Genomic DNA, 27570 nt, shown 5'->3' on the forward strand with positions numbered 1-27570 from the left:
ACGTTATACACCACCACAGCTTTCTGTGTAAACCCCCCCTTCCAGAACGAGTGATGCAATTGGCATCTGCATGAATTGTGAAAAGCCCCAAGCACTGAATAGGTCTAATGTCTTTATCAGGTTTTATGACCTCAGGCAAAATTCACACCCTGGACCTCAGGCACAAAAATTCCACATATTCTGGGCAATGAGTCAGTCAGTGTGCCGTGAAGGGGGGGAAAAGATTGTGCTTTAAAAAAAATGTTTTTTTTTAATTAAGTTTAGAATACAGAAAAGAATATCCATATTATATTGAGAGTTCTTTATTAGGGACACAATTGGAACATGTTATAAACGTAAAGCAATCACCAAGGAAACTAGAAGAATGTTCCTATTGACTCACTTAGTAATTTTATTATAAAATAATTTTAAAAAGCTCTAATTAATTCTAAATCTATTAGAGGATGAAGGATTAAAGATCTGTAATATTTAGGAGTAAGCCAGTGCCATAATTTTATAGTATCCTCCGACCCCTATATTTCAAGTCACCAATTTATAAAATACATGAACTATCATGACGTGCATGGCTGTAAAAAGACAGGATCAGAAATACATTTTAATTACTAAACAAGTATAGCTAAGACAGTCCCTGTTGGGTCACTACAGGAAATGTGGGGAACAAAATAATTCAAATAATTGCAGCTGGGCAAATCCTTGATCTAGGAAACATTTAACAGAGTCACAGAGGTTTGTTTAACCACTGGAAAAGATTCTGATCCTTCACCCCAAGTCAAACAGATGGCTCCTTTGTAAATTATTTAACTAAGCCTAGGCTTCTATAAGCAAACTTAACCAAAAGCTGTAGAAAAAGCTTAGTGCAGCAAACTAAAATATGATGTTTAACAGTATTAGAGTCTGGAAGGGAATATACAGTTTGGCTGCTATACACAGATCATCACTTCATTAACACAATCTGTCTCCATCCCTGACTATAATAACCTTCAACTCCACATGATAAGTTTAATTATGGGGAAAACCATCCAAGTTATCACTTAAGAGAAATGCACTCTGGGCACTAGAACCATCAAAACCTGTACATCTTTAGAACAATATCGACATTTGCCCCATGATGTAAGTGGGGGGGGGGGGGGGGGGGGGGGGGGGGGGGGGGGGGAAGAGATTAAAAAAAAAAAAAATGACAATCCACACATGATGATTACCAAACAGAACAAGAATTCAGTATCACGCAACTACAATCCTTTTTGTATAAATTTCTAATGGCTTTAAAAAAATTAAAAATTAAAAAAAATTTTAAAAAAAGAAAGAAAAACTTTATATACACAATTATTCATCTATATTATAGGTCAGATAGAAAATACCCACATTCACCCAATGATCTACAAGGTAATGGAAGTTTATGGAAATTGTATTATTATTTTTTTTTTTTTTAATCCAGCCAACCTCTGAATACAGTATTTTTTATTCTTTTTAAAGTTTCTGAATACAGCATTTTTATCTCACCTACCCTCAGCTGCCATGGCATAGCCCTGCAGCAGGAATATAAAACACTGAAATGAGAAAAGAAGGCTGATTCACTCACGTGTTACTATCATTTTGCTCAATCCTCAATCCCCAGTAAAACCATAAAGAAGAAAGATGTTTCAAACAAGATCCTCACTGGTATCCATATAATCCAGAGGAGAGGGCTCTACTCAGATGACAGGGCTCCTCAATCCCTTTGTTTCAGAGCAGCTTTCATTCATTAGCAGCGTCTGCTCCCCTTCATACTGAACATCTGTGTCTCCAGCAGATCCTATGACAGCAGCTCCACTCCAGCGCAGCATTCAACACACTGAACTCCAGCTGAACACTGCTGGGGCAAAACTCTAGCGTGGGCGGTACCAAATGCACAGAGAAAGGAGGGGAGGTCTGTTCAACAAAACCCCTGTGCTCTATCACATGCCTGTCTGAAACGACTTTATAAAGAGGCATACACAATGTACAGAATAATTAGGTGATTACAATTTGAGAAAACAATAAGTATCGTGGTTCTTCCTGTTAAGTACAATGATTATAAAGTCTTAACGCCCCCCCCCCCCCATGAGGTAATAGTCTAGCCCAAAGATATCATGGATTAATAGAGAGACCCAAGTTAGTAATGATAAGGCTGTGCTCTAGTTTAAAGATAGCACCTGACACTATGGGGCTCTGTTTATTCTGCTTTACACAAAAGAAATGATCATTTACAGCAGATCTGAAATGAAACAACAACTGATAAGGTCAGAGAATAGTGAACAGCTTTAGAGAGAAAAAAAAGGCCTTTAATTATTTTATAGCCCACTGATTGGAATTACTATTATCTATTACTAGTGTGTTTGTATGAATATTTCAGGAGTGTTCCACAGATCCTATCTGCAATATTTAATAAGCATAGATAAGGATTGAAGTGAACAGTTTCTGTGACTATACTGATTGCTGGGGTGTGCTCATCTGTGACAGATAGTTCAATAAAAGCATCAAATTCATGCAAACCATTAAGGATCATTGAAGGATACACAGGGCTTACCCTAATCTAAAAACAGAATAAAAAAAGGAAGAAGGGCTGCGTCAAGCTGAATAAATAATAAATAGTCCAAATAATAATGATATAGTAAAAGTCCAACCTAAAAAGTGTCCTCTCTGTCGTCCTAAGGTACAGGAACAGGGTCTTCAGGTATAATATATAAAAAATAAAAAGAGAGAGAACAACCGATAGTGCAGAAGGTATGTATCAAATGGAGTTAAATTCGAATAATAGTAGCAAACTCCCAATTTATTAGAGCTTCTGTCCAGCTCTAGGGTAAAGTGCGCACAGCGGTATAATCCCCGCTTATGGGATATGTGGTGACCGTCAGTTCTTCAGTGGTATTCAGAAACTAAAAAAAAACAGAAACAAGCCAAATAGTGCTCTCTGTATGGGTGTATATTGTAGGTAGAAATAAAATCGTACATACAAGTACAGAGCAGTCCAACTGCTCTTTGGTGTCAGCGCTGGTGGAATAATCCCCACCTAAGGATTTCTTTGACTGCCAGGAACTTGCAGAAGTGGTATTAAAATCAGGATATGCCAGGGGTAAATAGTAAAAAATAATTGGAACTATCAAGTAACCAAAAAACTTTAATATTTATTATGCAAAATTATATATCCATTTATTTTTTTTATTGATATTCTTACTCTAATCTAAACTTCACTTTTTGTACAGTGAATATAAAGCCCCATAAATACTATTAAAAGGGAACAATCACTTGACATGGAATCCACACCATTGAATAAAACACAGAAAATAAATCATATATAGCTTGTGTACATTTTCTTCGAGAGATGCTGCTCCATTTGTTTTCAAATGTATATGAAAATTGTAGCACATGACATCATTGTCCATTTCAGACAAGGCAGACATTGAAAAATGAGTAGGAGATATATTAACATATCCATACCCCCCTTCTCTGCATGTTTTCTCTATGTTGATTGCCATGTGCAAAGAACAGTTTATAACAAGAATGGGCACAGAGCTAATGTGGGGATGCTCAGTGATAGGATAAGGATTATTGATTTGTGATTTTAATTTTATTTTTCACACCTCACAAATAAATATGTATTAAATTAAGGGACAAGTAAACGTGTTAGAAGTCATGGGAAGAGACAGACTCCCTTTAACTCAGCAGGCATCCTTTACTCTGGTCCTTGGGCAGCCAAATGTAGATCTACAGCTTGTTTAATTGCACTTCCTTAGGGTTGGCACAATATCAGGTGTAGCTCGCCAACAGCTGGAGGTATTCCAGAGGCGTTCCTCGGTTACATGGCACCTGGGGCAGCATTGTATACTGGCACCCATGAACAGTAGGATTATTTTTGTGTTTCACCAACCCCCTTTAGTTAGGGAAATTACACACACTCACAATCATATATAGACATGTACATAGATATTTATATTCTTACATTCATATACACATACACACAGACTCATACACAAACACACATTCATATATGCATGCAGACTCATATGAACAAACCCACATTCATCTACACACACATACTAATATACACACACAAATTCATAAGCACACACTTTCACATCTATTTATACACACACAGTTTCAAACACACACATATTCATATACATAAATACCCCTTCATATACATACACAAACTGAAGAACTTACACACACACACAGTCATACACACACAGACTAATTTACACATTTATACACACACACACTGAATTTTTGATGTATTTAATTTGTTTTTATTGTATGGGTTTGACAATGAGGTCCACCCAGCCTCCTTTTTCTTATCTTAAAATAGTGAGCTGGAGTAGGACCTCATCCAGGGGTTTGCTGCTGAGATCAGTCTCTGTACCAATTATCCAGTTCCCTTCTGCTCTGTACTGATGCCAAGGTTGAGATGACATCACATCCCAGCTCCAGCATCAGCACAAGTGAGCTGAAAAAACAGTTTGAAGAACTGCCCTCTCTTCTCCCACTATCTAGCCATGCAGAAGAGCCGGAGAGCAGGTACGTGCCAAGCAGCACTCCCACCAGCCACTCCCTGTTAGTACACTTCTTGGATCTACCATTAACTTCCCAAGCATCTGGACAATTGTAACACAGAATAGTCACGGTCAGAGCAAAGGTGCTATTAATACTATATATACTATTCTGTGCTGTCATGGCTTTAAGAATAATGGAAAGGTGACCCTACACTACGCATGTTTGTGGAAACACATACAAGGACCAACAAGTTCATCACTGTATCGTTTATGCCCTAAACACAAAGTTGTGGTAAATTGCAATCAGAATTTGCAAAAATTTTGGTCAGAAAAGCCTACTTGAGAATACATGTTTTTTTTCAACAATTTGTAAAGTTTCGTTTTCAATATATGTTTTAAACATACCCTTACAGCTGGCATTTCAGGGTTTGTTGGTGAAAAATGAATGATTGTCATGTAAAAACAAGGGATACTCTAGGCACCATAACTACTTCAACACACTGTTTGTGGTGCTAGGAGTCCCTGGGCACTATTTACTGGTAATGTGCCGAACCATTTTTAAATGGCTCGACACTTACCTGGCAATAGCAGGTGTCTGTAGAGCTTTCGTTATGAAATGATATGAAAAATTTGACATTCATACATGTGCATTATAATCCTAATTGAGGACCACCACCAGGAGGGTACTTTCCAGTATTTGGGTGAAAAAGGTCCTTTCTCCCAGGTGCCCCTTTGCTATGCAGCCAGGCCTAGTAACTCTTTTCTGTATAGATTTGCTTATGAAATTAACCTAGTCATTAAAGTTTTGCATATAGAGAACTAGCAATAAAACTTCAAAATCACAGCAGATGCTTTGATGTGGTATCTCTGCATAAACTATTAATGATTTATCCAGAAATAATCAGCCCACCACACGCCAGACACAATGCAGATAAACATGTATTCTTTTCATAGCATCAAAGTTTTGTAACAACACACAGCCCTATCATGCTTTACTTCATTCATCTGTAAGAAGCCATTTATCAATTTCCATCAAGTCTAAAATACCAGGATGACACCCTAACTGCAAATGATGTTGACTTCTGACAGAGAGAAAGGGTCTGCAAGTGCAATGATAATGTCTGATGATAATGATATTATCTGCAAACTAGTTACTGTAAGCTGACTTCCTAAGAGCACAGGGCAGAACGATCCAGCTGTGTCCAGTCCAGGGGCAGTTGCTATCTTCTATCTTGTCCTGAGGCACAGACAGATAAGGAGATTGAGTTGTCTGTGGTAATGACAAAAAGTGTTTCTTCCAAATCCAGAGTCTACAAATTAGCCACAGAGTGCTTTCAAGTTACAAGATGTTCATTTTGTCTCCATTAAAAACATGTCTCTGCTTTTCCCTCATGGCATCCCCGCTGGATTCTCCATAGAGTGCTAGCACTTGCTCAGTTGGAACCAGGGCCGGACTGGGGATACAAAGCAGCCCTGGAAAAAAATGTTATGCCAGCCCTATAAGCCACTGCGCCATATATTGTCGCATGTAATATGTAAGGCTATGTCTTGCCATGACACATGATTGAGTGATATATATATATATATATATATATATTGCTTTTTCTAATATAAAATATTGGTCCTTTCAGAGTAAAACGTTTAATTATACAGTAAGCAAATACCAAAACCAATGCAAGGTAACTGACAAGAAGAATACGAAGTAATAAATATCAAAAACCGGGCTGCATCACATACAGAAGAGCGACTTAATCATAATTGAAAATACAAAATGGTATGTGAGCGCTCCAAATATAGAAAAAAATAATGACCACTAAAGCACTGTACCCCAATCAATATATCAACAGAAACAAAACTGGATCTGGTAGCAACACAGGGTTAATATAAATTAATAAGTAAATTACATTAATAATGTGGTTATATGTCAAATGTATAAAACATTATTTATTAAACATAGAGACAATATAGTAACATCAAATCAATATTGCAACAATGAAATGTATAAACCAGCAACTAAAATATCCAGAGCGGATGTTTGAAAAATAGTAGACACAGTGTGGGGCCGCCTTACACTGGTGAAATGGCAACTGGAAAAAAAAAAAAAAATTGCACATATAAAATAATAAAGAATATATAGTAAATAAAAAATGATAAAAAAAAAATCCCCAGGCTCCTACACTATCCCTGTCGGGGGGAGCTCGTAAACCGTCCAAACTACCGGGTCTGGGCTAAGGGGGTTGCAATGGGAATAACCCAGAGTAAAATATATATATATATATATAAATACTCTGGGGATCAGCCAGAGCAACTTACCCTGTTCGCCCGACCTTCGAGTGAGGTGATGGGAGCACACCAACCCCTGGACACGAGATGTGGATGGATTAACGATCCAATCACGACAGCTACCACAAATCACTACCGGACCGTAAATGAAGGACCGGAAAGGAGGTACAGCACAGAGTAACGGTTAGAAGACTGTCTACGCGTTTCGTCCTTACTGGAGGACTTTCTCAAGACTTTCTCAAGACCTATTTACTATATATTTTTTATTATTTTATATGTGCACAAAATTATTATTATTTTTTTCCAGTGGCCATTTCACCAGTGTAAGGGGGCCCCACACTGTGTCTACTATTTTTCAAACATCTGCTCTGGACATTTTTGTTGCTGGTTTATACATTTTATTGTTGCAATATTGATTTGATGTTACTATATTGTCTCTATGTTTAATAAATAATGTTTTATACATTTGACATAAAACCACATTATTAATGTAATTTACTTATTAATTTATATTATACAGTAAGCATACTCACATGCAGACACAGACAATCTCACTGACATCTCAATGACACACACAAGCTCATTGATACACAGCCTCATAGACAAACAATCTCACTGATATACATCAGCTCATTGACATAAAAACACAAGCTCACTCACTAGCAGACGCACACACACAGCTTAATGTAGTGGTACTGGTGTCTATAGCATGTCCCTACAGGCTTTTCAACGTAAACAGAGAAAAGGCAGTGTTTACATTGCTTCAAAGTGACACCGCTAGTGACAGTCACTCAGACGGTCACTAGAGGTGCTTCCTGGGTCAGTGCACCTACATTCAGGGCCTCCACAATTTGTAGGTGCTGAACGTTCCCCATAGAGATACATTGATTCAATACATACAGGCAGGCACACCATGACACAGACAGACAGACAAGCACACACCATAACAGACAGAGAAACTCACACTGACACACATTACTACTACCTGCCAGGGGGTCGTGCAGTGCAGACGGCTGTGCTGGAGGCTGCTGGGGCACCCGCGCTGGCAGTCGCTGGGGGAGGTCTGCTGGCGGCCGCTGGGGGAGGTCTTCTGGCGGCCAGTGGGGGAGGTCTTCTGGTGTCTGCCCGGCCCCAGGTGCCAACGGCCCACCGGGAAATTTCCCGGTATCCCGGTTGGCCAGTCCGGCCCTGGTTGGAACGATGACACTTACTGAGTCATGCACAGAGAAGAGATTGTACTGTATCAAGGAGTGGCTAAGATGAAGGTAAATGGAGCTTTGTATAAAGAGCATTTGTGTGGAAAAGTTCTAAAAGTGAATTAATTACAATGTAAACCAATGGGATGACCCTGACATTTCGCAATTTTATAGAACTATACTAAATAAATGGGCTTTATAGATAACTCAGATCAGAGGAGGGCCACCAATTATCGGTGGGAACAATTGCAATAAAGTGTCTGGTTTTTAAATCACTCATTCTATGCAGGAGTGTTGGCAGGTATGCAATGCTATCAAATATTTTAAAAAAAGTCCGGGGAGTCCTAACAATGGGTGGGGGAAGCAATTGTCCCATAGGCAACTAACTTACAAGACTTGTAGGTTACAGCCTCACACTGCCATTCGTCTGCTGATTAAAAGCCACACGAGTTACATTACAATGCCTTTCAGCAACGTATTGAAGAAGTCAGGTAGCACTAGGGATAGCCCAGCACAGTGTGGGTTTGTGCTTTATCTGGTGGTGGTGGTGCAATTTCAACTTTTTTCCAGGCTTGGACTGTCCACAATGATACTTTTTGAGAGACTGTACCTGGAGTTGACTTGGTTGCCAGACTATGGTGAGCATGCATCTACGGACTCCATGGAGTCAGTGGTGGCACTAGACTTTTCAAGGCCTTAGGCGAAACTCAAACATGAGGCCCCCATTAACACCCATAATGGAAAAATAGGGGTTGCATTGTTTGTGTATAAGGAGCTGTAGTTATTTTGAAGGACAGGGCTTGGCTTTCAGTGCTGGATACAGAAAGCCAGTCTCTATATTCATCGTTCAACGGCCTCTGACTGTAGTTATTGCATAATTTAAAAATAAAATCAATTTGCAATCATAATTACAGGTATGGTTGCATAGCCAGGAAAAGATGCTGTTGCAGACTACGTACAAAACTTTATGGCAATGGTGTTCCCTGATGGCAGTAACCCCTTTCAACAGGATAAAGCACCCTGCCACACTGCAAAACATGTTCAGGAATGGTTTGAGGAACATGACAGAGTTAAATGTGTTGCCTCCAAATTCCTCAAGGCAAGGAGAAGGGAGTGTGACAGGATTAAAGGGGGTTAGTTTGACAGGGTAAGTGTGGCAGGGTGAGAGGAGTGAGTGTGACCAGATTGGGAGCGAGTGTGACAGGAGTAGAGGCATTAATGTCATATGGTGAGTGTGTCAGGGCTGGGGAGAACGTGACAGGGTTGGGGTCAGTGTGGCAAAGTTCGATTAGAGAGTGTGACAGAGCAAGGGGAGGTGAGTGTGACAGGATTTAAGGAGGGTTAATGTGACAGTGTGAGTGTGGCAGGGTTGGGTTGAATGTGGCACAGTTGAAGGAGTGAGTGTGACACAATTGTAAGGGGTAAATGTGACAGGGTGAGTGTGGCAGGGTTGGGTTGAATGTGGCACAGTTGAAGAAGGGAGTCTGACAGGGTGAGGGGAGGTGAGTATGACAGGATTAGGGTGGTTTATGTGAGATCTAACAATCTTTTGTCTCCACAGACCAAAGGTTGCCAGCCATCCCGAAACATACATTTGCAATTCTGTTAATGTACGTGAAGACACAAAAGGGGAGATTTATCAAAGTAGTCTGAAAAATTTGTTTCAGAAAATGTTGTTACAGCCTATCGATTTATTACAGTGTTCTGAAAATTATCTAAAAGGTTTTGGCAGAAACAAATGGGGAAAACAAATATTGTACATTCAAAAACACTTAAAGTGTAAACGAAGCAACATATGAAAAATCCAGGCAGATTATATACATTGTGACTGAAACTCTAAAAAAGATGGAAAACTCCCCATTATATAGACATTATGATTATATAATATACACATGCCCTTAAAACCTCAGCTTCTAGGTCTGTCACAGAGTCATATTTCTTTAAAGGAACACCCTGGACACCATAATAACACCATCAAAATCACGTTATGGTTCCAGGAGGTCCCTGACGACGGCTTACTTTTAGGGGTTAAACCGTTCTCGAACAGTTTAATCCCAAAGTCTGTGTTCCAGTGCCATATCTCTCTGCCCTAGCGTTTTCTCAAAATCAGAATAAATGCCTTATTCAAGCAAGTTTTATAAATAGGGGGTCACATATTGGCTGAGAGCATCAGCTGACCGCTCTCAGCCAAGCGGCTCCGCTGCTGACCAATGCTGCAATGGCTTTCTGGTCCTGGGGGGCCTTATTTTAATGTTATTTCCTTGTTCACAAAATTATTTTTTTGTTTTGCTGCAAGTTATGGCAGCCACTGCATACTATTTTTAGTATTCTATTTTCTATCTATCTCTTTCTATCACACATATAAGGGTGGCCACCCTCGCTGTCAGTTGTTTCCATCTCAGTCCTCAGGCACTCTAACAGTTGAGCATTTAGGAATTTCCGAATTCTGTTCAGAATACTGCACAACCTGAATAATTGGTGTACCTTGAGGGCTGACTTTTGAACCATTGCTCTTAATTGCAACCACATCATGTTCTATATAAAACAAAGTCTGTACATTAAAGCATGAATGGACTGAAAATTAGTACTTACTTTTCTTAATTTCACACTTTTTTTTTTTTTAGATTTTATTCATTATATTAAATTATGTTACATATATAAATATTTGATGAGAAATAAGAGACCTATTTCTCCTGAACCAAATGATCTATAATAAGTGTGGATGCATTTAATATGAAAGATGTAAGTTATGGCTGAACACACATATAGCGCAAATTCCAGTTTTTTGTTTTTGTTTGGTTAGAACTTGTACAATCGCCTCCGTCCTTAAGGGGTTAAAAAGTTCTGAGCGAGCACATACAGGTAGTTATTGAGGACTCGTATGTGTAATGTGTACATGTCGCACACACCATACACAAATTGAACAGCTAAGAAGCTAAGTGGAAGCACTCCGCTCTAATCAGCATTATAACAAGTTCAGTTAGACAAGGAGAGTGCTCTTCTTGCACCATAGGTAATTAGAGTGTTTGGAGTACCTTTTAATCATACTGTGTACATTACAACTAAACACCTGTGGCCAATGTCATAGATAAACACAGATGGAAAACATGGGGAAACTTATGGAGATGACCCTTCTCTACCACTTCTGTCTGCTTTCCCCTTGTCTAACTACCACGCCCCATTAGTCTTGTGACTTATATGAAATATGCGCATGTCTTGTGCTACAGCAGGGAGATATGATGATGATGTCATAAGCCTGCACACTCCCATCATTCATGGCACTATATGGACAATGTTGTGTGCAGGGCTTGCACCCCCCTCTCACCACCACCCCCCCCCCCCCCCCCCCACTACCACCTAGATATTCAGCCCATGAGCCTCTATGGAATTATTTTTAATTGGCTACTTGGACCATGTTTCACCATGGCATTGAGGGAATTTCCCTGCCTCTGGCCATTCCCCCCCTGTAGTGATCTGAATAGCCAATTAATTTAAATAAGGCAATCGTCTAGCCTTTCTAGGAAATATATATATATATATATATATATATATATATATATATATATATAGTTGGAAAAAAGTGAAGCCATAATTATATAAAAAATATATATATATTTATTAATAGCATTTATATAGTGCCAAAATATTCTGCAGAGCTTTACAGTTATAAAATGTGGATATCTGACAAGTAATTCACATATAGAATATAACAGAGATAAGAGGTGAAAAAGACCCTACTCAAACGAGCTAACAATATATGAGACTAGACACAAGAGGAGGGAAGGAGGGATCAATGGATAAGATTCCTATGTCGAAATGAGACAGTAAATATGGCGTGTGGAAGGATTGAAGGATAGAGTGAGCTGGGCTATGGAAAACGAGGGGACTATAATTGCAATGAAAGCAGTGTTACCTATGAAGATATTAGGATGCTCTAAGGTGTGTTTTCAGTAACATCGACATCCAGTCAGTGATGGAAGAGAGGCATTTGAATGTAAACAGAAGTATATACTCTTTCTATAAAAGACAGCCTTTAAGTGGAATACCGTAATTAAAATTGATTGGGCTTAATCCCAGACGACTCTTATTATGCTCATTAACTATTCTGCGTTTTAAGAAGCGTCCTGTGGTTTTCAAATTTAGAATCAAACACTACTGTGTTTATTTATATAGCCTGTGCATATACCTTTCATGTTTTATAAAGAAAAACAAACACTCTAGAGAAATTCTCACCGAAGACATTCAAATTATTCACTATAGCGAGAATTTATAGTGAATTTCAAATTTAAAGTCAACATTGCCGTACCTGAAAAATCTATAGATCAACTATGCTTTCAATTTGGATACTCTGGCCTATTGTCACTTTAGGAAATCAGGCTGGCGCTATGTTCAGCGTATTAGGTCCCAGCAGCGAGCAATGAAATAGTGCTCCCTGCACGGTCTGCCCTTAGCCTGCATGATTGGCTAGCAGTTTTGCGTGCCAGGCTGGCCTGTCAATTCCATGGGTGGGCTTTCAGTGTGGGCCTGCTCCCTTTTGCAGAGCCAGGGACATGAATTGCATCATTGAACTGCAACTTTTTTAACCCTCCCACCATACTCCTGCGAAGTTGGGATGTATAGTAAATAACCCTAATTGTTAAAGAGTACAGACTTCCCCTTTAATAAGGGTGTATTTATAAAACATTCATGCTGCAGGACAATGAACAAGGTTATTTGATAAGGTGAGAATTCAAAGTGAATTGATAGTGAATTAAAAATTTGATGCCAAGGTAACCGAACTGAAAGCATAGTTAACACTTTGAATTCTCACTTTTGTGAGTAATCCTGATTCCTGTAACATACCACCCAATGGGAAGTGGGTAAAGTGTGCAGGCCAGTGATGCCCAGAAAGGGGATGGGCAGTGGCACAACTGGCATGACAAATGTCCACCAGGCTGCTTGCCATTCCACTGAGGGCAGTGCCCCCCCTGAAAATTGTACAAGCACGTCTAATGATACACTCACGCTATGCTTATACGCAACAGTGGTGGGACACCAGCAAACTAAGTTGTGATGGCAGGACAGCACCTGAAAATGGGGTCTGTCCTGCCGAAATATGATTGTAATGTCCCGTAGCGTGTCGGTCCTATTTCTTTAAATTGAGGTGTGCATGTTATACTGCATTTGCTCTGTATCGTTGTATTTGTGCGTATATGAGCTATTATATTGTATATGTCCATTAATAGTGTATCATGTATAATACCTATGAATTTGGGCTGTGTATGGGGGCTGCTTGTGGAATTGTGTGTGGATGGATATGTCACATTGTGTATTTGATAGTGTGTGTATGTGTGGGGCTGTTTGGGGTATTGCATCTGAGAGGCTGCATGTGGGGTTGTGTGCATGTATGTGGATTGTTGGTGGTGTTGTGTTTGTGCGGACTGTGTGTGTGTGTTTGTATTATTTGTATGAGGGGAGGGTTATTCTGCAGCTCTGAGGCTTCCCTGGGTTTTAGTGGGGACCAGGCTGGCCAGGTACCGCTCAAGGACAGAAGCTGCAACAGCAAGCTGTGTGCTGCTCTACTCCTGTGTGGATTCCCATTCACAAGTGCTGGGAGGAAGTGATCTGAGATCACTTTCTCTATGTGCTGCAATGCATAAATGGAGGATTGTCCTTCACCACCTTTTCGTATTAGCAGATATCTGAAGTTTAATTGGGACTCCTGACAGGCCAGAGCCTCTTTGGCTCTTGCAGCCTTGAGTGCCGTGCAAAGGCACCTCGAGTGCCGTGCATGGCACTAGTGCCGTAGGTTGCCTACCCCTGGCCTAAGCCAAAATCTAGTTGCCCTGTTCATACCCACAATATAACGTATTAAGTTGTTGCTTGTTAAAATAGACATAATGGAGGATCATTTAGTTATGAAGAGCAATTATTTGCAAAGGTTTACGTGGAACAATCAGTGTGAACATTCCATTATATTCAATAGGGTTTGCTCCAATTTTAGAACATTGTGAATATTTTAATTTTTAATAGAAAAACCTTCTTTGCTACAATAATTGAAAATTCTAATTTATATTTTATTCTGGCAATAGTGCTATAGAAAATTAATCATGGGATATCTCTACTTTTTGGTAATTTGAAAAATCCTATACTTTGCATATTCTTTAAGATATCCTGGTGCCACATTGCTGTGCCTTGTTTTATATTTTACGAATGTCAATAACATGAGCATGGCGTGTTTCAACACACACAGGGTTATATGAAGAGCTTTGTGAAAAGGAGTGTCAGAACAGAGTGTTCTGCTTCTTGAATTGAATGACATCAGGTTTATAAAGAGGTTGACAGGTAAATAGAGCTATGTCTGTCTGTATAACTGAACTGAGGAGAAGAAAAATACACCGTACTAAAAAAGTATTTGGCACATACCCACAGAACAGAGATGGCTAACTTTGGAATGTTATGTTTCTGAACCCAATTTCCCAGGATGTTCAGTGAATTGTAAGTCTGAAGGGAAATCATGGGAAATGTAGTTGTTCAACAACATTTAGAATGTGAAGGTTAGCACTGCTTTAAGGGCTCTGTTATAAGAAGAGTTTACTCATCATTACTAAAGGAACATTCCAATTACTGTCACCAGGGCCGGACTGGGAGAAAAATTCATCCTGGGCATTTTTTTATCACAGCGGCCCACTAAGAAGGGGGCGGGGCAGAGAGGGTGTGTTTCGTCATCACCAATGACAAACACGCCCCTTCTCAAAGTGAGCATGTTGGTTCAATGCTCTTCCAGGGCAGACCATGCGCAGGGCTCTGCTTAAGAGCTCTAGCATGAAAAAAAAGCCCTGTATTTGTTCTGCACAGTGCAAGCAAATTTAATAACATGCTTGCACTGTGTTTCCTTGCAACTTGTCTCTGGTGTCTCTATAAATGGATACCAGGAGACAAAAGAGCCAGGAAAGAGTATTGTGCATGTGTTTGGAGCCTGCTTGTGGGATTGCGTGTGTGTAGAGTGAGCTGATTGTGGTGTGGTATTGTGTAATAAGGTCGGTTTTAGTCGTGTTGTGTTTTTGGTGTAATGTAATGCATATGTGGCTAAGGGCTGTAGAGAATGTGTGTATAGGGGATGTAGTAAGTGTGTGCATACAGGCTATAGTGTGTGTGTGTGTGTGTATAGGTGATGTAGTGTTTGTAGGGGTTGTAGAGAGTGTGTGTTTAGGGGTGTAGTATGTGTATGTTTACAAGGAATCTAGTGTGTGTATAAGGGATCCAGAGTCTGCATGTTAGGAATGTAGTGTATGTGTGTAGGTGGTGCAGTGTGTGTGTTTGTATACAGGAGTCTAGTGTGTGTTTGAAGGACCCAGAATGTGTAGGAGATCTAGTGAGTGTGTGTATATAATGGATTCAGAGTGTATAAAGGGATCTAGTGTGTATATGATCCAGAGTTGGGTAAGGGATCTAGTGTGTGTCTGGAATGTACTGTGTTTAGGAGTGCAGTATGTGTGTGAGGGGTGCTGTAGTGTATACATATATATATATATATATATATATATATATATATACTATGAATATGATTGGAAGTATTGTGTGTGTGTGTGTTTGGTGCAGTGTGTTGGGGTTCTGTGTGTATGTGTGAGGGGTGCAGTGGGTGTCTGTGAGGGGTGTAGTGTGTATGTGAAGGGTGCAGTATGTGTGTGTGATGGATGCCGTGTTTGAGGGGTGCTGTGTGTGATGTGTGGGTGCTGTGTGTAAGGGTGCTGTGAGTGAGGGTGCTGTGGGTGTGATTTGTGTGTAAGGGGGGCTGTGTGTGATGTGTGTAAGGGTGCTGTGTGTGTGATTTGTGTGTAAGGGGGGCTGTGTGTGATGTGTGTAAGGGTGCTGTGTGTGTGATTTGTGTGTGAGGGTGCTGTGGGTGATGTGTGTTAGGGTGCTGTGTGTGAGGGTGCTGTGTGCTGTGGGTGATGTGTGTAAAGGTGCTGTGTGTGAGGGTGCTGTGTGTGTGATTTGTGTGTGAGGGTGCTGTGTGTGATTTGTGTGATAGTGCTGAGTGCTGTGTGTGATGTGTGAGAGTGCTGAGTGTGAATGTTAGAATGGATTGTGTGTTTGGGGGGGGGAGGTTGGAAATAAAATTTAAAAAATAAGCAGGCATTATATCCCCTCCCTTCTTACCTTTAGCCTGGGAGGGGGGGACCGGCACAGTGGTACCTGGGAGAGAGAGTGAGAGGGCTGTGGGGGGGGGGGGGGGGGCGGCGACCAGCACTCTCACACCATCCCTGGTGGGCCTAGTGGTGAGTGAACTCTAGCCTGCTGGCTAGAGTTCACTCTCGCAAGATCGTGGCTCCGGATCTCGCGAGAGGAACCCGGCGGAGCTCTATCTTGCAGCTCCACCGGGTTCCTCTCGCGAGATCCTCCTCTTTCTCTCTTCCCAGCCCCATGTCCATTCAAGTGGGCCAGTAAGGGAGAGCTTTGATCTCCCCACCGGCCCGTCGTGGCAAACAGCGGGGCCGGCGCTAGGATAGTGCCGGCACTGCATAGACCGGCACGGGATATCCTGTAACCTCCCCTGCTGGCCTTGGTCCATGGCCACCGCGGCCCACCTGGCATTTGCCCGGTGTGCCCGATGGCCAGTCCGGGCCTAACTGTCACTACTACATAACTATGTAGTGGTTATGATGTCAGGAATGCACAGTAAGTAGTCAAATACTTTAGTTCAGTTTAACAAGTTACCTGGGTCTTGCTGGGCACCTGTGCCTCTCTCGAGGAGAAGCTTATTTTATAGAGCTAAGCAGGGTCTCGCAAATAATGCTCTCATTGGCTGAAAATGAGCATGGCCTGTATCATTTGTGCTGTATGCTACAGACATTCAACAGTTCCTGCATTAGAAGACTGGAAGATGCACCGGCGACCATATTGCCTCTATTAAGCTGGCAAACCATTAAAAACAATTGCATGACTTACAGTGGGAGAAACGCCAGGGTACTCCTGGTCACATAACCACTACAGTGAGCTGGTCCTTGACTACTGTATCTGGTGGCCATCTCATTTTAGCAAGTGTTCTGGGATCTATTGGTCCAAAGGACTGTGCTGCTTTTTATATTTGATACATTTGTGAGCTTCGCTGAGCAGTTTGATACACTTGTAAATGTTATGTGTAAAACATTCGGGTGCTAGAGATTAGGAACAATAGATTGTTTTATTAACAGCTAGTGCGGATTGTCATTCACTAAATAGCCCAGGAATTTGCCCTGATTTAAATTTCACTTTCTAATCCAGCCTACAACGATTTATCCCTTTTCCAGACTACTACCATTTAATACATTTATTGATTCTGCTTTCAACATGGAAATCTGTTCTCAAAACTGAAGGGTCTAGAATGTTTTACTTATGGTATGAGTCTGCACAGAAAATGGATACCCTAAGGGAGCTTGTTTAGTAGCTTCTTTGTTACGACTTTGGCTGTGACAATGCTTGAACTAACCACATGCTAGTGTCGCAGTGCATTTGATTTTTTATTGTTTTTGTTGTGCAGATAAGTACATCAATGCCTGTAGTGCCACAACAGCAGTAACAGGCACAATCATATTCAACATAATAAAACATTGGTGTGGCATGAGTAAACTTGGCACATTTTTGTTATTTAGTAATTCAAGAAGTAGCATAACGTTAGAGACAACATTAAACAGGTTACGATCCAAAGAAAAAAACCAAAAACATTTATACATGAAAACAGGAGAAGCTAAACCATGCTGAAGTAGCCCAGCGTCAGGGCCAGATTAAGAGCCCAGTGGGCCTGGTGCTGACAATTATGATGGGCCTAATTACAAAATCTTATTGACCAAAAACACTAAAACCGTCCTACCTCCTAAGCGTCATGTATCTGATGGAGATGGTGCTGTTGGGAAACTCATAGGATGCAGCTATGAGAAAACACATGCCCTATGCTAATCTCATGCTTTCATCTTTCAAGTAAATCCATTCCCCCTTAACAGCAGTGTCTAGTAAAGTAGGAAGTCTATGGATGCGGTAAAAGGGTGGGCCACTGACACGAATCACATAACCAGAACTTCCTAAAGGGCGAACATACACAAAAAGGGGGCATGTCTGTGTCCCCGTGTCTCCCAGTCCCTTAGTGTCTATGTCACTAGGACACTAGGGGACATTAAGAGACATTGGGACACTGAGATACTAGGGAACACAGAGACCTGGGGACACTGAGACTCTTGGGGACACTGGGAGACATGGGGACACTGGGTGACTGAGACACAAGGGGACACTGGGAGACATGGGGCACTGAGACACTGTGTTACATAGGGGACACTGTGATATGTAGGGGACCCTGGAGACTTGATAAAGACCTGAGTACAGGTCAAAACGTTGCGCTGTCCAATAAACCTGCTTAAATCTATCACAGTGAGTGCCTGAGATTTTTTTCTTTTATACTACGGGACACTGAGACAATTGGGAGCACTGTGAGACATGAGGACACTGGGAGACAAGGGGATTCTGAGAGACTAGGGGACACTGAGACACTAAGGACACAGACACTACAGACACTGAGGGACACATGGGGCACTGAGACACTATGATACATAGGGGACACTCTGATACATAGGGGACACTCTGATACATAGGGGACACTGGAGACTTGATAAAGACCTGGGTACAGGTCGAAACGCTGCGGTGTCCAATAAACCTGCTTAAATCTATCACAGTGAGTGCCTGAGATTTTTTCTTTTATATTAGGGGACACTGAGACACTAGGAGACATGGGGACACTGGGAGATTAGGGGACTTTGGGAGAGTAGGAAACACTGAGACACTAGGGACACTGACACACTATGGAGAATGAGAGACACCAGGGACATTGGGAGACATGGGGATAATAAGATACTAGGGACACCGACTGGGAGACATGGGGACACTGTGAGTGCCCCATGTCTCCCAGGTCTCAAAGTCGCCAAGTGTCCCCATGTCTCCCTGTATCCCCCAGTATCTCCATGTCTCTCAGTGTCCCTATGTCACCCAGTGTCCCCTAGTGTTTGTATCCCCATGTCTCCCAGTGTCCCTTAGAGTCTGTGTCCCCATGTCTCCCAGTGTCCCAATGTCACTTGGACACTAAGGGACACTTAGAGACATGGGGACACTGAGACAGTAGGTGCACTTGCTGGGAGACATGGGGACACAGACTAGGGGCCACTGGGAGAAATAGGACCACTGTGTCCCTAGTGTCTCAGGGTCCCCATGTTCCCCAGTGTCCATATGTCTCCCAGTGTCCCAATGTCTCAGCGTCCCCAAGTCTCTCACCGTCCCCGTATCTCGCAGACTCAGAGTTGCTGTCTGGCCTCTCAGTGCAGAACTGCTCCCCCGCGGATCAGTGAGTAGAGAGAGGCAGGGAGGGAGACGCTGTAACTTCTTATCCCTGCCTCTTTCCACACAAACAGCGACCCCTACTGGCCGGCGCTGGTATTGCAAAATAATCTCTGTTTATACTGAGAATGACATTTGTATTGCCGGTATTACTGCAATACCGGCACCGGCTAGGCAGCCTCAAATACCTGAGAAATACTTCTGGGAAATATCTGGCAACCCTAAGAAATACATGAGAAATACCTGGCAACCCTAAGCTCCATCAGCCCCTATGTTAATCCGGCCCTGCCTAGCGTTATCGATTTCTTGCGGTCTAACAGAGAGTGTATGCACGCTGCACAGAAGTTAGGCTAGTTAGAGTGAGAAGCCTCTCTATGTGTAGGACATGTTGAGAGATAATAAAATAAAAGTGAACAAGCTTAAATCATGTAGCTAGTGTCTAATAAGCAAATACCACTGGGTCACCCGCACCTAACATTACTAACAGTAAGACATGAGAGGGCAAATAGGCAGGATAGTTGATGCCAGGGCTCATGTTAAAAAATATATAAAAAAATAAGAAAGTGCGTTAAACATGCTCATGAGATCCTGGGTCGCATCCTCAAAAACTTGGGCATCCACTGATGTAGCAAGTGGTCGGTGTCTGGTAAGCAAGATGTCCCCCATACAGAGATTCTTCACCCTACTCCCTGTCTGGGCACACTGCTTGGAGATAGCTGTTAAGTCCATTAGAGGGACCCATTGTGGCCCATGTGTGAGGTACACCTCGGCTTCCAGCCCCTGTCCAAGTCTGTGATTCATGTAGCGGGGCAGTGTTCTGAGGGGGTGGCACGTTGGGAGCCAGGTGAGTGCTGCCTACAGCCTCAGGCCGGTATGGAGGCCGACATCTTCGAACGGACCCAGTAGCCCTAGTGGCCCACTCCCTCCCGGATCGGGAGTGGTGGGGGGTTCCGACGGTTTGCCGCCGCCCGCGTCAGGGGGCCAATGCATTTGATTTTACATTTCATTTATATGAACACTTTACGCTCTAAGGCCAAAATAATTTATTTTAATGGTTAAGGTGCATGGATCTGTTAATGCAATGCCATAAATTCTAATAATTTGTGTTCTTTTTCTTTACTTCTCTGTTCACCAAATTACATCTCTACCACCTTATATCAATTTATGGAATCAAGGATTCCATTCCACCAAGACGTTATTCCCTACCCATCTTAGAGAGCCAATCTCAAATGTGCTCCGAGCAGCTAGACTGTCAGATAAGTGACTCTCTGTTTGATTGTACTTAGTCATGTGTTGGCACTGGCTGCACAACTCCTACAAGTTCAAGAAGCTGATTTGACCGGTTCAAGCAGGCAGTGCATGTCAATGCTGTGCCAGTATTAGAACATCTGAATAAGGAAGCAGTGCTTATTCAAATTACATAAGATTATATGGGGTGGAGCTTAGTTTGTGGAATTAAAGGAACACTATAGGGTCAAGAACACAAACATGTATTCCTGACCCTATAGTGTTAGGATCTATCCCCCCTGGCAGCCCCTTGCTCCCTAAATATAGTAAAATCTTGCCTTTATTCTTGTCTGCTGGTGCTGGCTCTGCCTTCTTGGCTGACATCATCAGAAGTGATGGCCTCAGCCAATCACAATGCTTCCCCATAGGTTGAGATTTTTAACTCTGATGATTTCATCCAAGGAGGCAGGCCAGGGTAGGAGCCAAACACCACCCTGGTCAATCAGCATCTCCTCATAGAGATGCACTGAATCAATGCATATCTATGAGGAAAGTTCATTGTCTCCATGCAGAGGGTGGAGACACTGAATGTCAGTGCTGCACTGCCATAGGAGCCACCCTTTGATGAGTGGCCACTGGAGGTGTCCCTAGGCTGTAATGTAAACACTGCCTATTACTATTGCAAAAAGACTGTAGGGACTAACTATACTCACCAGAACAACTACATTAAGCTCTGGTTGTCCTGGAGACTATAGTGTACCTTTAATAAAAAATAATAACATAATTAAATCATGGGTTTGAGTTATGGAGCTTTAAACATGCGTTTGAAAAGGCCACAATGAGTTTTAATCTCCTATTTTGCAAGATTACCTGTAATAGAACCCTATGTTAGATACATATTTTTTATATCAGTTCTTTTCCCATAATTTTATCGTACAACAAAAAGATCATAAAGCATGGAATAATGATGTACACATACTCTATATGTATAACCAAGCCTTAAACAATAAATTCCATGTCAAGAATTCCGTGGGTCAGCAGAACTCATTTTCTAGTGGGACTTCAGCAAACCAGTTTTTGGCAGAGGAACTTTGAACAGATGTTTTGACTGTTTTATTGGCTAAATTAACATAAATAATAAGCTAGGTTCTTGTTTTATCTTCTATATTACTTGTTCTGTGTCAAATCCAGCCGTTACACATTTACTGATTTGCAACAGCTTTTGCAATTTTTCACAGTAATAAGAATACATGTAGCAATTTATCCAAAATAAAGAAATGTATGGAGATATGTTAAAAAAAATACCCGAAATGTATAAAGCACTGCAGTTTCATTTGATAACAGTACAGATTTTATTAAAAATTGGTTCATTTGAGGGGCCTGACTGCAGAGCTGAGTGGAAGCAAACCTCAGCAGCTCCTACTGCAGATAGCACTTAAAACAGATTTTCACTGCCCAAACTGTATTTTTACACAATACACGCAATACTCACCCGGCAAGAATCTGAGGCCTACAAGCATGGAGGGCACGGGAGAGACGGCGCTCTCCCGTGGCCCAGACATCCAGAGTCTATGCACAGGAGCCCTCATCCCCCCCCCCCCGGACCGGCAGGGGTCATCCTGGTCTACTTCAGGAAAGTGAGCACTCACCCCCAGAGAGCTCCGGGGTGCAAATCTGATGAAAGGGAGACACTAAGCCAGACCAAGATGGCCGACGGCCCTTTTCCCCGCACAGAGCAGCTACCACCCAGCAACTGGGCAGCGGCCTTCAACGCCATATGCAGGCAGTTTTTGCACTATAGTATCCCTTTAAACTATTTGGCACTATAGTATCCCTCATTTTCCCAGATATCCCATTAAGGTTTTATTGTTTTATTTTAATAGAGGATTAAGGGTTACTGTGTAAGTAATGCAATTAAGGTGAAATAAATTGCCTACAAATCCAGTAAATGCTAATGCAAGATAGAGAGAAATTGGAAAGCACCTTTTATTCTATTGTATACTAAAGCATTGTAACTACATCTATCCCAAAGTCAAAACAAAATGTGGGACTTTCACCATCCTGCTTTTTCAAAAGAGAAACCACTTGGGACCAAAAGCTCTGATTATTCAGATGACTGCTATATTAAACAGGGCATCAGCAGAAGAACGAAGGCAGACAGAGAGGCCTATCCTAAAACGGTTTGACTATTTAAAATGGAGGGGGTGCTGTAGTGGTTATGGTGCTTGGAGTGTTCCTTTAAGAGGAATGACTCCCCAGGCAACCTCCTCGGTTGGTCTCCCTTCCCTGGGGTGGATGATAGACTCATGTGAAAAACAGAAACCGTTGCAAAAGGTTTGTTTCAGGAGATATACATAACATCCATAACAAGGTTCTGCTGGCTTGAGTTGGTCGTAGCAACAAATAAGGGATACCTAAGGCTTGCATTGGGCTAAAATCTCTGGGGTTATTATTACATTGTATATATATTCACAGTCGCTGTGTGTGGTTAGAATTGTACCGCTATTTTCCATATTTGGGAAACACATACCTATTTTGACCACATATTGGGGGGGAGAAGAGTTGTGATGGTGACTATATTTTCTCTTGTAAGTGTACAAGATTCTTTTGAATTACTGTTGTTTTTTTCTACTCTTCATCATGGAGATTGAGTCATTATACAACATATGATATAGTTTCTACACAGCTGCATTAGACTAGTTTCTTCCATTTCTTGTCATTCGGGAGCACAAACAAGCCAGATATTAAGTATATGCGAACACAGCCAAAGGTGTTATTTTAACTAAACACTACTTGCAAACTTTAAACTGGGACACACTTGAAAACCTTTCCAGTTTGTGTTCCAAAATGTTTGCAAGTAGCAGTACATAGTCTGCTGGTGTTAGAAGGTTTAAAGTGTGCCAAGAAAACCCTGTCCACACCATTATGCCAGTTTTCTACCACTTTTTAGTTGGGAAAAGTGAAGGGAAATTTCATATTGCATTGCATTAGCTAAATATTGGTGCGTACTCAAATATGAAAATGGGGGCAAAAAAGAAAAGGATTTAATCATTTGTGCTAAAAAACATGAAGAACTGTGAGCTAACTTAAACAAAACCAAAGTGGTTATGGTGCTTATTTCTCCCTTTAAAGGAACACTCCAAGCACCATAACCACTACAGCATGCTGTAGTGATTATGGTACCAGGAGTGCCATGCCACACCACATAGTTTTAACCCTGCAGCTGAAAACATAGTTTCCATAGAAACTGCTATGTTTACATTGCAGGGTTAGTTCAGCCTCTAGTGGCTGTCTCCCTAACAGCCACTAGAGGCCGCTTCCGCGATTCTCAGTGAGAAAATCGCACTGAAATGACGCTGGACGTCCTCACGGAGTCCAGCGTCATTTCAGATCCCCATAGGAAAGCATGGGCGGATTTAAATGCGCACCTCTAGCCGCGCATACGCATTCGGCTCCACTCGGGAGCCAGCGCTGAAGGAGCCCGGAACTGGATTAATATAAGTGGCTGAAAGGGTTTTAACTCCTTCTGCCGAGCGGTAGGGGAGCCCCGAGGAAAGGGGGGGTCCTATTAATACTATAGTGCCAGGAAATGGGTTTGTTTTCCTGGCACTAAAGGATCCCTTTAATACCATTTATACATTTTAATGCGAGAGTTGAGCAGATGTACATACTTACCCAATAACCGATCTAATACAAATCCCTGTGCAGAGATGTATAGCAGACAATGTAGGCATTTTGGGTACTTCCTGGGAATCTTGACCCCCCATCGGGGAACCTAATCTTTGTGTCGCAAATTCTCTAGCTATTGATGGAATGGTAAAATTGTATGTTCCTAAGGAGGTTCTCATCCTGTGGGGCAAGAAAGGACATATACTGCTCCCGAATAAATCATCCTTGAACTGCTCATGGTGCTCACAGTTAGTACGTGCACAGTTTGATTGAAAAATTATATCATATTAGTTTTTATATTTTATGTAAAAACATATGTATACACTGTACATAAAAAAAAATATATATATATTTATTTATTTTCTTTTATCTTAAGTATTATGGATGTATATATTATTATTGTTATTTCCCCCCATATTGTAATCTATATTAAAACATTTTTTTTATCATTTCTGTAACTTGTTATGTCTTTTAAAACGGGTAGTATACCAATGTTGGGGTATTGGGAACGTATAGGAGGTATCATGAATTATAATACCAATGGAGGCTAGAGGTACCTATCAGGAATAATAATCAAAAAATAAAAAATAGTTTATTGAAAATATATATATATGTTAACCCCTTAAGGACCAAACTTCTGGAATAAAAGGGAATCATGACGTGTCACACACGTCATGTGTCCTTAAGGGGTTAAAAATTGACGAACAACTTGGCAATCACCCAGAGTGTCACACACTAACTAAATATAGTGGAAAAAAACTAAAATAAATAGAATGATTAAATGAAAGAGGGCTTTGATACAAAGTCTGCAAGCAGCAGGCTCAATAAATTGGCATATGTGATAAGATGTAACGATTTATCAGTACGTGTTGCCAATATTTAGCACTATCTGTTCGATGTATATATAGACTGGCAGTGAGTCAAGGGAATTATTATGCGACTTATCATATTCAGCTAACTATTAGTTTCTACAGTCCATTCTTTCAGTATATCTCACTAGTGGGGTTGGATTTAGGTGCCCTCGAAGGCACGGGGAGGCTATCCACGGATAGCTTATTTAGCAATTTCGGCTTTTACTATTTCTTTTCTCATTCCTATTAATCTATCCCTATTCCTCCCCCTGCTATTCTGTGAACGTTCAGTACACTAGGTTTTTTTTTTCATGCCTGTGTTTTGCCAGCAACTTTCTTAGCTCTATATCTAGTTCATATCCAGATCTCTGGCTATCGACTTGAATTTACATTTCTACAGAGAGACTACAATACCAAGGCACACTATCCAGTATCATTATAATTGTATGGGGTAATGTGACAGCCTTATATTGTTCTGTGTTTTACAGAAATGTATTGCCAGTCTATATATATATAACGAACGTACAGCATAAATAATTGGCAACACGTATTGACGAATTGTCTCTATATATATATCTAACCCTATTGGAGACTCACTGCCAGTCTATACATACAGCGAACAGACAGTGCTAAATATTGGCAACACGTACTGATGAATTGTTACATCTTATCACGTATGCCAAATTATCGAGCCTGCAGTTTGCAGACTTTGTATCAAGCCTTATATTGCTTTGCGTTTCACTGAGACTCACTGCCAGTCTATATATACAGCGAACAGATAGTGCTAAATATTGGCAACACGTACTGATAAATCGTTACATCTTATCACATATGCCAATTTATTGAGCCTGCTGCTTGCAGACTTTGTATCAAGGCGCTCTGTTTACGCAGGCATTTTCCTTAACATTTATACACACAGGTTTTTTCTATATCTTCCACACCTTTCAAGGCATCTTATCCTCCCCCCCAATACTTTATGGTTATCATTCTTATTTGTGTGAAGCACAGACGTGTGCTCCACAGACAATTAATTTGGAGTGCAACTTTAGAACTCCTGAATCTCTAGTTATCAAGCCCTCTTTCATTTAATCATTCTATTTATTTTAGTTTTTTTCCACTATATTTAGTGTGTGACACTCTGGGTGATTGCCAAGTTGTTCGGCAATTTTTAACATATATATATTTTTTCAATAAACTCTTTTTTATTTTTTGATTATTATTCCTGATTGGTACCTCTAGCCTCCATTGGTATTATAATTCATGATACCTCCTATACGTTCCCAATACCCCAACATTGGTATACTACCCATTCTTCTCTCTTCTTTATTCCACTAAGTGTTACCCCCTTCCCTTTCAGTATACCAGAGGGAGCTGTACCCAATTTGTTTTTTCGTCTTTTAAAACTCAATAAAAATTATTTGAAGGAAAAATATTGCATATAAAAAGTGAAATAACTATGCTGTTGGAGATGTAACACCAACTCTAGCAGAATCATTAATGCTCATTCCAGGCTGGCTAATGTTCATGGTAATATGTGTATATTAATTACAAACAAGGGAGGGATCCGCACTCTCATCACTTGTAGACCTCGGTGCACTGTACCTAGGGCTGGCAGAGCCCAATTCCATGTAGTGAAAACTATGTAGTCCAGGCACTCAGTGTCTTTATAAAGCAGCAACGTTTCAATCCCCAATGGGATCTTTGTCAAGCTTGACCAAGATCCCATTGGGGACCAAAACCATGCTGTTTTTGCAGTGTTTTTCCAATAAATCTGCTGCTTTATAAAGACCCTGAGTGCCTGGACTACATCGCTTTCACAATATGTGTATATTAGACATCTGTTGTCAGCACACATACAATACTGGCGACAGACGTATAATGGCAGCACAGATACCCCTCCATTCCGCCCACGTTCTCTCCTCAGCAGGTCCTATAGGGGACATCATGCCCTATCCTATACATTTATGTGCTCTTGACTTGAGGAAATGTGAAGAAATTTGGGTAAAAATTGCCAAACATTTTGCCTGTTGTTTACAATTTTCTCATCAATTTTCCACAATTGCCAGTTTACTGAATAGCCCCCTGGATTTCATTTCAGTTATATAATCTACTACTGCATTTGTGACTGTAGTTTGGAGTGGATCCTCTCTTTTTTAGTCTCCCATGTGCATTTGATTTGTCCCATGTGTTGGTTTTTGACAGAACAGGAAGCAGTTCAGAATTTGTGCTAAATATTAGCACATCACCAAATACATTTAATTTTAAATTCCATTAAATGGGTTTTTGTATTCCATAACTTTTCCTTGTTTTTTTTTTAATTTATAATTAATAGTAAAATTCTGTTTTCCATGTATGGAATTAAGCACAAATGTTATATATTTCATTTTAAATTAAGAATGGGGTCTATTTTAGCCAAATCCATAGGCTGCCATCTAAATCAATTCACCAACATTCGTGTTAATAATCTAGTCATAGAATGGTGACAATGGGGAAAAG

The 27570-nt window shown here is 41.0% G+C and overlaps 1 protein-coding gene across 3 annotated transcripts in view; it reads right to left on the bottom strand.

Moving 5' to 3' along the window:
* LOC134602504 (rho GTPase-activating protein 7-like) overlaps positions 1-27570 on the bottom strand; it is a 356266-nt gene that overhangs the window by 34378 nt on the left and 294318 nt on the right. The window contains exon 1 of one of the 3 annotated variants that reach the window (XM_063447442.1): positions 1658-1817. The exons of 1 other annotated variant lie outside the window; for it this stretch is intronic. In XM_063447442.1, the coding sequence (XP_063303512.1) occupies positions 1658-1667 (10 nt within the window). In that variant the 5' untranslated portion in view covers positions 1668-1817. Of the gene's footprint in view, positions 1-1579; positions 1818-27570 lie in introns of those variants that run through there. One more of the 3 variants, XM_063447441.1, reaches the window with a different exon arrangement.

This window comes from Pelobates fuscus, chromosome 3, assembly GCF_036172605.1.
Source record: "Pelobates fuscus isolate aPelFus1 chromosome 3, aPelFus1.pri, whole genome shotgun sequence".
NCBI lineage: Eukaryota > Metazoa > Chordata > Amphibia > Anura > Pelobatidae > Pelobates > Pelobates fuscus.